We start from the raw sequence: 13,340 nt of genomic DNA, 5'->3' as shown, positions 1-13,340 counted from the left end.
GGGTGGATGCAGGGAAGGATTTGATTTGGAGGTGGTGGGGAGGATGGCGGTGAATTGGAGCGTCAGCATCTGCGAACTCAGACATGACTAGTTACCGATCTTTTATACCCAAGTATTAGAATGTGATTGGATAGATAAAGTTGAAGTGACGTGACAATTGAGTCTTCCCGGCAGAACTTATGCTAAAGCTTTCATTTCTCTACCTCGGTTCGTAAAACATGCGACCGGACCACACCCTCAAAGCGGGAGCGTCTGTGAGCAAACTGGAATGAGTAGCCTCGTTTGATAATGTCCAAGACCCAATCTGATACTGAGAATGGCCTCCCATCTATGCCGACAGACGGCGAGAGGCAGGGATGCTGCGTGTGGCAGGTCGCCGCTCTGAGGCGGGGAGCTGACCCTTGCGCTTTTGAGAGAGAGTGTGAAAAGGAGAAATGCCCTTTTTATTTTTTGATCCGCTGTAACAGACTTACAACGCACACATTTGGTGGGGACGTAGGCTAAAACGATTTTTAAAGTTGTACAAATGAACAGTTTATGCATTTTTAACAAGCATGAATTAACAATGAACAGAATATTTATGAATTCATTAACCTATATCAGTGGTATTCAAATGGCAGAGCGGGGTGTCCGGTTCTGGACCCTGGCTGGGTTCCATCCGGACCACTGGACATAGTTCATAGCTCCATTTTACCGTACACACACCACAAGCGCTCAACTTAATTTATGGTAATGATCTTTCGTCAAATGAGCCAAACGACATTCAAGCCCCTTTATATTCTGTGCGGGTTGCTCCTCTCTTCTGCTAAAGACATAAAGCGCTACATGAAGAGCGGCAAATGATGCGGTTATTTTAACAACAGTAGCAGAAACATGGTGAGCAGGAAAATAGATATGCTAAAACACAGCAGAAAACGAGAAAGATAAAGAAAAAATGCAGCGAATAAAATTATTTTGATCTGTCAGATGATTTGACCGCTAAACCAGGTTTGAGACAAATGAATGTGTGGCGCCTTTAGACTTTTTTCGCATAGGCGTACATTTAGCAATATTAATCAGCATATTAAGAACATTTCATAACAAAATTTGGAAAATGATTTAGAGATGGCAAGGGAAGGCAAAAAAACTTTGAAATTACTAATTAAATTTGTTTTGTGCTCATGATGAGAGTTTGGATTATTAGATTATGTACTTTGTTTGTTTTTAGTAGTTTATTACTTTGATCAAAATATACAAATATTCCATACTTTTTTTAATTGGTAAATCCTGCACCCCCAGTATGTTTTCTCAGTCCCAAGGACTTCTCTATGCTATATACGTTACGTAGGTGTCTAAATGGAAAAAGAAAAAATAATAAAAGGATTATTAATATGAGCCTGATAAAACAACTGATCTTACCTTTTTATACTCGTATCCAGTTGGGAGGAAGATTTACTTTTTTTGGTAAATATTGGTAAAAATTCTTAGACATCACTGCTTTGGTTCTCAGGGCCCAAGATTCTCATCTTTGTAACTATTTTGAGTGTTTAGGATTTTTTTCTGGTAACACTTTATTTTACACTGTCCTTGTTGCATATGTTACATGTACGTACCATAGTAATAACAGTAAATTATGCAAAATTACATGCAACTACCAAACCCTAACCTACCCTATTCCTATAGTAAGTACATGTAGTTAATTAATATTCCTGAGTAATTTAATGTGTAATTGCACTGTAACACTGTGCAATTATACACTGTAAAATAAAGTGCAACCTTTATTCTTTTACAAAGTTCTATGGATGCCCTGATGGAAATGTATAATTGTTCCAAAAAAACTATTGTCTGAAATACTTCTGGAAAGGAAATATAGAGACCGGACCTCTTGGAAATGTAATTGAATTTCCCTGACCTACAGTAGATTAATAAATGCTGTAATACCTAATACCTAATGTGTTGACTAATAGTATTAAATTCAAACCGTAAAATGTTAACAAGTACGGTTATTAAAATAAAGATGCCCCAGAGTATATATTTAAAGGAAGTACCTTGTGAGTCAGCATCACCTACATCAAATGTGTATCTTTTAAAAGAAACAGACATTACTATCCTTCTGTTAAGGTGCACGTATCTGGTATTAAATTAATGAGCTCACAGTGTCCGACCTGCAGTCATGAGAAAACACACATTGTAATCTCTTACACTGCAGAGAATCTTGGCTCAGAGCTGATACTTCCAGCTCTGTGATCGCACTGAATGAGCACGCAGACAGAAAAGAGAGCAAGAAAAATTAGGTGAACTTGCCTTTTTTCTGTGAATAACAAAGGGTGCAGCAACCTGGGACAAGTTACTGTTATTCACAGGTTAGTGACCCTCTGGGACGTCTGTTTTAGATATGTGCTATCTGTCTTCTGATGTCTAACCAGTCGCAAAAGAGGTTTTGTAGACTGTAAGATAAGAGATACAATGACTTCAGACCTGATGTTTGCCAGTATTAACAGGATCTTGTCATTGGATGTGCAATTGTGCATATAGACTAAATTCGCTTCACAGGATCGGTTAAAGGAAACATACTAAAACATGATTTATGAGTCGTATGGTAAAGACTCTTTTTATAGAGGAAGAAATTCCACAGGGACAAGCTAGAGTGCTTTAGCAGCACAACATGAAGAAGTGCACTGGGGCTATAGTTGGTCAATGATGTTTGTCATCAGTTTTTAGTTTTATTTACTAATTTATAAAAATAAAAATACATTAAAAAGCAATTCATATAGTGACTTGAATACACCTCTCCTGTGGTTAGCTTTTTTACATTTCTGAATGTAAAAATACTTGGATATTATTTAGATGTTTTAAGGGCATAAAGTAAAAAATGTCAGGGTGATACAATTAACTGTCCAATGAAAATAAATATTTTTTATTATAATTTACTAGAATTATTTTCTCCATTGATCATCTTTAAAAAAAAAAAAAAAAAAAAGATAATTTGATATTTTATGACAAGGTTAAATTCGGTGTGGCTCCACAAAAACTTAGTTTTGTGAAAAATACGATTTACCTTTAAAATGAATGTTAACAAAGTTTTGGAAAATAATGATTAAGATGCATATGTATTCAAAATATAGGGAAAATATGTTACTTGATGATAACACCACATGACAGTCATTTCCTTGAATATTTCTTGAAAATGGTATAAAAGTTTGGTATCACTTTACAATAAGGTTTCATTTGTTATTTGTTAACATGAAATAAGAATAAACATCAAATGTTGTTTGTTACTTAATTCACTGTGAACTAACATTATTAAACAACAAATATTTGTTTTTTGGTTAAGTAACATTAACCAAGATTAATAAATGTTGTAAAAAATATATATATATGTTAGTTAATACATTAACTAATGTCAACAAATGAGACATTATTAAATAGTTACCAAGTTTTATTTTTTAAAACATGACGCCAGCATGAATACAAAAAGTGCATTTCTAAGACTTATACACGTCATTAACCCAAGTTTATTAGGCAGATGTTGTTTATCCAAAGTGACTTTTCAAAAATAAAATATGCATTACGAATGTTAAAGTGCTCATTCTAAAATATGAATACAGATTCATGCTTTGGAATGTGTGGGCGTACAACTTAATTGACCTTTTACAGTTATTCACTGTGGTTATGTAATTATATTGTGTTATACAATAATGTATCTAGTAACTGTAAATGATTAAAAAATGATTCCGTTAATAGCATGTATTAGAAATAATTTTAGATATCAACTTAAACGTTGGTTAAATCAAGGCTTTTCAAACTTTTAGATGCCACGGACCCCCAAAGATGAACATCCGCGTGTCAGGATAAACACCCAATTAATACACTAAAAATTTATATTATATATCTAACATTAGTTTCTATTTAGTTACTTCATTATATATCTTTTCTACTCACTAAAATAATTAAAAGTATTATTTATTTGTTTAATTAAATCCAATATGGATATATATTTATATTAATATTTTTATGCATTTATTTTAATCTAATTTATTTATTTTACATTTTATTATATGCTAATTTAACACTTATTTTTATTTATCTAAATAATTTATGTGCTTTAGTTAATTAAACATTTAATCAATTATTGATTTATTTTAGTATTTTTTTCATGGTCTTTAGTCATGTTTTCCACGGACCCCCTGTGGGGTCAATATATACAAATAGCACTTCCCATGCAAAATGTCATGCTAGTAAAAAGTGAATGTTGGTCAATAAAAAAGACATCAAGAATCAAAATAGACGCTTCACATCTTGAGAGAAGTAATGCTGACTTAAAGAAATAAAGCTTTATTTAGAAACGTTTATACTGTTTTAAACAAATATAAACTTTTAAACAAATATAGTGCAGTATAGTAATAGAGGCTTGTATTATAATGTTTATTGTATTCAAATCAGTTCCTGCTAATAATCCCAGATATAAATTCATGTTAAATATTTCCTGCATAATTATATACATAACAAAATATGTTATGTTATGTTGTGCCCATCATCATAATGACTTCTATCCATTGCCAATCCTGCCTGAAATAACCATAAACATAAGAGATAACGTGCAAAGTAACAATTCATTTACATACATATTTCCTTAATACTAATTCTGTGCTGTGCTGTGAATTGGGTGATTTTAAATGAAAGTTTTGGCTGTCAATCAATAGTGCCCTCTGGTGCTCAAACGTTTCCTGTGGCTTCACCACCGGCTGGCAGTGTAGAAGCAATCTGGTCATATAAATTTGCCTGTACTTTATAATGCTGCTCAGGTTTTAAACATGTAGCCTTATACCAGTCTCTAGTATCCAGCATGCTTTTCTGTATTGTGCTGAGGGAGCAATGCTTTTTCAGCAGGTTCTAAGCACCTAAACATGCTGATCCAGAAGCCCAGCTCGACTACTCACCGAATGAAGTGCATGGCAAAAGGGTTCTTTGACAGAATGTCTTGAGCTGATCTATAGGTTCTGAGGTGGGTTAGGACTAGATTGTCAAAGGTCTTCATCAAAAAGGATGTCAGTACTTCTAGTTTTTGGCTGCCCGTTGTTTCCACTTAGCTTGCCTTCAACACTTTGCGTCACCACTGTTAGGACCTGCTGGCTTCCTATGCTTTTCCTTCACCTGATCAACTTGCCATTACTGAAGTGTCATCCAGAGTCCTAATTTAGCTCATATTCAGTTGACACTTGAGATAATGAGGTCCAGTTTGCCACAAGTAAACACTAGCTGACAACATCGTGATGGCTAACTGATTATACAGCATGACATAACTCCTTTAGCCAGTTTTTAGAAATGTGCACTTTCCAGTTTTTATTGTTGAATTTAGTCCTCATTGCAAAGTTTAGATTTACTGTTTGCAAGGTTATGTTTACAGAGTACACTGTAAAATAATTGCATGAATTGGGGTATCTGTCAGATAACTTGTAGTACAAGTTCTAGTGTAAAATCACAAACCTGACTCTCAATCTCTCCCATACCAGACAGGGGCGCCCCGAATTTAGCGATTAAGCAAATGTTGTGATTATCATTATTTGAATACCTTTTCTATGGAAAGCACTTTGAATTACCATTGTGTATGACATGTGCTATTTAAATAAACTTGCCTTGCCGTGTATTTTACAGTAGTACTGCTACAATACATATTGCAGTTAAATATACATAAAAATTGTACTGGCTTCACAATGAACAGGAACAGGAAATGACTGATGTAGCAACATTGTTCTGTAGAATCACAATATTTATTTGTGTCTGTATTACAGTCATCTCGTGTTTTTATTTTCAGATTAACTGTAATAGTGTGATGTCCACAGTACCACTGGTGCTTGGGTTCCCAGCATGCATTTCGGCATTAACACATTTGTCCGCCTCTTGGTGTATTTTGCTGTTGCTGTTTTCGTCGTCACTTCAAGTTATTTGGGTAACAGTTTACAATAATGTATTTTTGTGAGGTTTTTTTTGTATTTTTGTTTGATAGTTCACCCAAAAAATGTATTTCTGTCATCATTTACTCACCCTCAAGTTGTTCCAAACCTTTATGAGTTTCTTTGTTCTGCTGAACACAAAAATATATTTTGAAGAATGTTTGTAACAAAGCAGAGAGAGCAACCATTGACTAGGGGGAAAAATACTATGGTAGTCAATGGTTGCTCTCTCTGCTTTGTTACAGACATTCTTCAAAATATCTTATTTTGTGTTCAGCAGAACAAAGAAACTCATACAGGTTTGTAACAACTTGAGGGTGAGTAAATGATGACAGAAATTTCATTTTTGGGTGAACTATCCCTTTAACAACCACTAATACATTAGTGAGTGCACTGTTTATGTATGGTATCATGAACAAGTTACCAATACTTTTACAGGACTCTTTACTAATCTACTAATATATTTTGAACATTTTATGTTGTATAAATTATCTTCAGTTAATTGCAAATTAAAAGTTACTACATAGTTAACTTCAGTTAATTCAGTTAACTTTAGTTTATTTATTATGAGCAAACATTTAAAATGAACAATAGCATATTTATAAATTAAATATTTAACTTAAATTTAAAATTAACTTAGTTTAAATGCTGTCGATGTTGTTCATGGTTAGTACATGATAACAAATGTCTTGTTTTTTCAAAATCATTGGAAAGTGTTACTTGTTTTGTAATGTTCAAAGTTTATTCAAATTTTTTTAATCTAAAATTAATTAGTTGTTTTATGCCAAGCGTTGGTGTTTTGCATGCCCTGGTAACTCATATTAAAAGATCACCAGCAATAATAACCACTCAGCTCACCACAACAGCACAAACTAACTTAACTGCTTATAAAATATATTTATTTAGTTGCCTACTAAATTACAGCTAATGTGTTTTTTGCTGCTTTTTGTTACTTTTTAAATTTTCGCAAAAAAACTATTTACCATATTTGGTCCATAAAAGTGCATATATCCATCATATAACTGCTCCACGCGGCTCCTGGGGGTTAATAAAGTCCTTCTGAAGCGAAGTGATGTGTTTGTGTAAGAAAAATATAGACTAAAATAACTAACTTCCTGCGGACCGCCGTATGCATCGATTTACCCTTGATTGACCCTTAAACCCTTGACGCATACATATTGACAAACGCAGAAGCGCCAGAGGATGGAGCAAAACAAAACACCGGTCATGAATTATAGTCTAAAAAGAGAAATGGCGGAGGATTACGATATAAAAGATGAGGGGCTTGAGTTTGTTACCCAGCCCTATCCTCGAGAGGCGTCAGAGCTTGCAATGCTCCTGTACATCGCTTCAGGGGTTATTCTTTTGCGTAAGTCGACTCACGCACTGCTGACCGCCGGAAGCTATTATTTTAGTCTATAAAGTTTTAAATATGGATATTTTCCTTACACAAACGCGCCACTTCACTTCAGACGGCCTTTATTAACCCCCCGGAGCCATGTGGAGCAGTTATATGATGGATTGATGCACTTTTATGGACTTCAAAAGCGGAATGAAAAGTCACTGCCATTATAAAGCTTGGAAGAGACAGGACTTTTTTTAATATAACTCTGATGTTATTTGTCGGACAGAAGAATGCCATAATCACCTAGGATGACTTGAGGGTGAGTAAATCATGGGCTAATTTTCATTTTTGGGTGAACACACTTTAAACCACTGGATTCGCATGGATTATTTTAGTTCCCAGCATGCTTTGCAACTACTGAATTGGGAGAGTAAATGAGATATTGATACTTTATTAGTGTTTGAGTAAAGGCAAAAACCAGGGACCTATACCATGAAGCTGGTTTAGGTGGATAGAATGTTTCAGTTTAGTTTCCACCAACCCTGGGTTTTAGGCACCATGAAAGTGGCTCATCTTTTAGCGCGTCTGAGTCCCTGTATACCTATATATACAGTATATTATAATATGTTGGAGTTTCTTTTTTGTGGTTATCATTGTGCTGAAGAAGAGCTTGTGATAAGATGGAAAATAGTAGTGATTGTTTTTTCATTCATGTCAGTGCAGTGACAAACTAAAAATAAAACGTTTATCTGAAATTAAGATAAACTCATTTTATGTTAGCATTTGCCTTAAAATATTCAAAAGTACAGTGTATGAACATTGTAAATTTGAATTAAAGTGCCCCTATTATGCTTTTTCGGATATTATCTTTCATGTAGTGTGTAATATAGCTGTTTGTGAATGTAAAAGTTTTGCAAGGTTTCAAAGAACCGTTTCTGAACTGCATCCTGCACGAACCTACATAGGTTTGTTACAAACTTGCATAATGCCGTCCATATTGTCTTTGCTGGCTGTCCGCAAACAATTGGTGTGATCGGCTTGATGCGGCGCTACACAGACCGATCAGTGTATGACATCAAAGTACCGCTAGAGAGATTAGAGAGCAGACAATTCTGTATGCTTTCAAATTACTCTCGCAGTACTTTGATGTCATACACTGATCGGTCTGTGTAGCGCCGCATCAAGCCGATCACACCTAATGTCTGCTTTGAGCCGCCCTCAAACTCTGTAGTTGTAGCTGAGGCCTGGAAGAGTTTGATTCGTGTTGTTGACATGTCAAGCAGATGCTGTTCTGCGCTGCGAAAGCAAATCCACTTTGCATGCACTTCCAAAAGACTCGAATTGATACTGTAATATAAAACTGAAGCCATTGTTACAGTTCATATCACTAGCCAAGTTTACATGCGCACTTTTTTGTCATTCCGATTAAAATCATTCCAATTGAAAGATTCGGTGGACTGTTTACATGAGACGTTATCTAAACCGATCTGGTGTTTACATGTGCTGACTTTCAATCGGAAGCATTTTGGGACATGCGCACACAGTTTGTCTGTCGCATAGATTCGTAACTTTGCCAATTATAGTAACTGCGACGTTCGTGGATCAATAGTTCGGCGTTAGTAATTTTTATATGTATTTATTTATTTTTCTGTGGGCGGACATGCAGTAGTTTAACCTAATTTATGTCCTATACAATTGCTTTTTCAAAATGATGAATGCAGACTCAAAATGAATTAAATTCATTTATTTTGAAAAACACAAAATGAACACTAAAATGCACCCAAATTATTAATAAAAACATAGGATATACGGTGAAACAAGAATGAAAGCATTCAAGACGTGCACGATCCGCATCATTAGCCTGCTGAGTTAATAGGCTAATGTTAAACGCATAAATATTTCAGATGATTAAGGAAAGATACCATAATAGAGGTAGGCTATAAATATTAACAAAAGTAATTAAAGTAGACTGTGGGTAATGTTACTTAACCAATTTGAAGCAGTTGTTTAACTTTTTTATATTTATAACTTCCGAGAAACAGAGAAATATTGCCACGTCCTCTCCAGCAGCTTGAATGTTCCCCATTGCCATGGCAACTCTCGATGGCCACCAGGACTTATACAGTTTTATAAAAGTTATTTATTATTTGTTGTAAAGTTTAAGAATCCCCTCAGAAAAATTAATTCTGTCAGGCGCAGTTGAAGCCTAGGACAAACGCTGTCAAGATGAGATGCTGTAGCCAGGCTATTTCTGTGTCATTATTCCAAGATTTCCAACATTATGTTCATAATGTCAATAAAAAAGTTTAATACCTCAGAAAAATTAACTTTCTTGTCAACATTAGCCTGGTGTGAGCACGCCGTATATCACATCACAGAAAGACGCACACTCAAAGTAATCGGATCAGGTCGTTTACATGGTGGAATTTTTCGTTTGATCGGTTCATGAAAAGGTTTATCCCACCCCTCTCAAACCGATTACAATTTAATTCGGTTTGGACATTTTTATTCCGACTGTGGTGTTTATATTGAGCATTTTCATTCGGATTGGACTTTTAAACCGATTACAGTGCTCCATGTAAACACACCTACTGTGCATACAAGTGCTGAGGAAGCCTCTGGAGCTGAAATTCAGATATGATAATGCTAGGGGTGTGACGAGACAAGCTCACAAGATGAGATGAGACACGAGATCGGGTTCATGAGAACGAGACGATACAAGATTTTTGCACAGTATTTTTCGGAAAACCTCAATGAAAAAATTCAAGACTGGAAAAATAGTCTGCAGGTGCATTTTGAAATGTTTTAACTATCCATCTTGTAATGAATGTAATGTCAGTACTTATCCAACTGATTTAAATGCAATTACAAAATGCAATTAAAAAGTAAATTCTGTTAATTTCACCTCATGCTCCTTCATGGCGATATCGCGAGAAAGCTCGTCACACCCCTAATAATGGCCATTGTGTTTCCGAAACTTGCTGCAAGCAGTAGACCAATCACAACAGTAGGCCATCTGACCAATCAGAGCAGAGTAGGCTCTCAGAAAGGAGGGGTTTAGAGAAGCTTTATCAAACCATTTCAGACACTGTGAGTAAAGAGATGATGTCATGTATATTATGAGAAATTAAAAAACTTTTCTTTTTTTACCTTGAATGCATGCAAACCTATTGTAGGAGACCTCCAAAATAAAACTAGGAACCTTTAAAAAAGAAAAATAGTGGCACTTTCACTTAGTTATTAGTATTTTACTACATATTGTCTGTAAAATGTTCTTGAAACATCTGAATGAAAACACTTGTTTGAGTAATTTGAGTAAATTGTAATTGTTTTTCAGTGTGGATAGCTCATCATGAAAAGTTAATTTTGAGATCTCTGACACATCTTGGCAGGGTTTGAGATTGCATCTGCAATCGCTCTACAGCATCTGAGATCTAAGAGACTTAAATAAAAGTCTCCATTTACACTTAATGTCATTTTAATAGGAGAAACATTTAAAGAAATTAGCTTTTATAGAGATCTCTTAAGTGAGTCTCCGTCCCTACAGAGAATTAGCCATTTGTCTTCCTCCTCGGTTTTTCTATATTCTGTCTTTCCCTCTTCTGCATTGTCTCCTCTTATTAGGTCTCTGCGTTTAGTTTCGAGCTTTCTCAGTGGGTCTATTGGGCATTGAGACCGACACAGTCTTCAGTGGCTGAGGGAAAGTGATGGGGAGGAGGCTGAAAATTTCTGGCAACCTGTGTATTTGGAAACAGTGCTGTTAGAGTCAGATAGAAGCAAATTCGGAGGCAGAATGCAAAGACACCCAGTTGTTTGACACCCAGTGCTGCCTCAAACTACCTTTTTCAGGGAGGGAGGATGAAGAGAGAAGACAAACAAGGAAGGAAGCCTGAGGTGTTACCAGACAGGGAGGGAAATTGAATATCTAGGAAGGGAAAAGCAAGAGAAAGAATGAGAGGTGGGGGGCTTTCTGGTAAATGATGCTGACGTCAAGGAGGTGAAAGAAGTGAAGGAACAGAAAATAGGGAAGGCTCGCATGTGAATTAAAAGCAGGAAAAGAGGTTTGAGAGAGACTGAACTATGGCTGGGAGTCTCTATAACAGATTGTCCCTGGAGGAGATTGGATCGATCAGATCTTTAGAGGGTCCAGGAGGTAAGACACAGAGAGCATAAGATCAGCTCTTTAAAAGCATGCTGTGGTGTCTCTGGAGAAATATGTGACTTCAGCTTTTATTGGGGTTTTGCCGTTATACTGTAACTGTATGCAACTATAAGGATGGATGAATTGCCTAAGAAATGTTGGCATCAAGAGTTGTCATATTCTCATTGTAGTTGATAACATGACCAAGCCATACTACTGCTGGTGTTAAAATAAAGAAGTACGTTTAATGAATGCATATCGTTTGCCATTATTTGTGCATTATAATCATAATGCCGGATAATAAACATCTGTTCATAATTGCGATGATAGTGATTATATTTTCCTTCATAGAAAATCTCACCAACATTCATCCCTCTGTAGCACAGAAAGTGTGTGTGTGCATGTGGAGAGGAGAGACAGGGAGGGGTGCATTGAAAGAGAAGTGACAAACCAGTGTCCAATTAGCTTTGAGCATGAGAGCACATCCTGTGTTTGTTACAGCTGCCTGGAGAGAATGAGTCTGAGTCCTTTATTTCCTGATTTCCTCTCTCTCTCTCTCTACTCCCTTTCTCTGAGGTTCAGATACAGTCATTTACAAGTGGAATACATTCCATTGCATCTTTTCGCATGCAGTTTTCTCATACAGTTTCCTTGGATATAAAGCAGTATTATTAGACTGTCAACTTTTTATTCTAAATTAAACCCTATTCCCGTGACACTTGAGATGGTTGACAACATATCGACAACGTGTCCTTCCTGAACACAATAAGCAGCATCGGCTTCATAAATATTCAATCTGCCTTTTGAATTATGCATGATTACATTCAATCACGTGCTTACGCACCTGTAGGCCGGCTGTGTATATTGCATGCATAGCAGGGCTGATATTTCCTATCAAAATTTATGAAAGACCAACAAGGTGAGCCTTTTAATATTCTAGGTGTGATGTGTCAAACTGTTAAGAAATCAGTAGGGGGAATTATGGAATAATGACAGACTGCGTCTAGGAACTCAATGATTCACTAATAGTGTGGTCGCAGATGGAGCGAAGGAGATTTGATCAGTTTTTCTGGAGGGTGATATGTGATTTCACACATGCAGGAATATAATAGCATAATGCTATATGTTAAACCTTGTCAGAAATGTGAGTTTGATTCATGCAGTGGTCACCTAACCACTGTTAGTGTGAACTCATCCTCAGACGTCACACCCACGGACTGTTGGCTGAACTTATGATGCATAAGGAAAACACAAAATGGGAAACACTTCAGGAGTTTCAAAGCCGTCATCTGATTAGTTGAATTCTACAGGATTTCCGGCAGATGATGTGTTTCACGTTCTTTAACGGTCCGCCTGGAAACAAACCTGTTGTGACGGCAAACCCCCTCATAGAAAAAGAAAGCCTTCATGTTTACAACCGTGACAATTATACTTATACTGGATTAACTAAACGTGAAGTTTGCACCGCCATTATTGCAGTAAACTTGCACTACGTTCTTGAATTAATAATTTAATGCACGCCAGTCTTTTATCATAGGGACATCAACACTATTTTCACAAACATGATGCAGAACAAACTGTGATTGATCAGATATACATTTGGTACATGCTAAAAAAATATGTGTTGGCTCAACAACCCCAAAAAAAACCCCACAAGAGTCTGCATTTCTGACAACTTCGAATGAAACTAACCAAAACTTCAACATAACAGAAACTCTTTTAAATATCAAACATAACAGCATTAAACACTAAAAGTTCTTTCCCTTAACTAAACCCCCCCCCCCCCAAATTTCAACATTTATTCTCCTTATCGAATCCTATGCAAAGCATGCTGGGAACAAGAAATCCACTGCCCAGTTATCAAGACAATTTAATTAAGTCAATAAAACTAAGGGTGGGTTAAAGGTTTAGGGAAGGGTCA

At 35.9% G+C, this 13,340-nt stretch overlaps 1 protein-coding gene across 7 annotated transcripts in view; it reads left to right on the top strand.

Moving 5' to 3' along the window:
• Positions 1-13,340, top strand: part of mpp2b (MAGUK p55 scaffold protein 2b) — an 81,603-nt gene that overhangs the window by 22,428 nt on the left and 45,835 nt on the right. For 2 of the 7 annotated variants that reach the window (XM_079801313.1, XM_079801311.1), the window contains exon 2: positions 5,795-5,929. The exons of 3 other annotated variants lie outside the window; for them this stretch is intronic. In XM_079801313.1, the coding sequence (XP_079657439.1) occupies positions 5,848-5,929 (82 nt within the window). In that variant the 5' untranslated portion in view covers positions 5,795-5,847. Of the gene's footprint in view, positions 1-5,794; positions 5,930-10,930; positions 11,432-13,340 lie in introns of those variants that run through there. 2 more of the 7 variants (XM_079801314.1, XM_079801312.1) reach the window with 2 other exon arrangements.

The sequence above is a fragment of the Gobio gobio genome (genome assembly GCF_949357685.1).
Source record: "Gobio gobio genome assembly, chromosome: 20".
NCBI classification, from domain to species: Eukaryota; Metazoa; Chordata; class Actinopteri; order Cypriniformes; family Gobionidae; genus Gobio; species Gobio gobio.
This window is presented reverse-complemented; position numbering and strand designations above follow the sequence as displayed.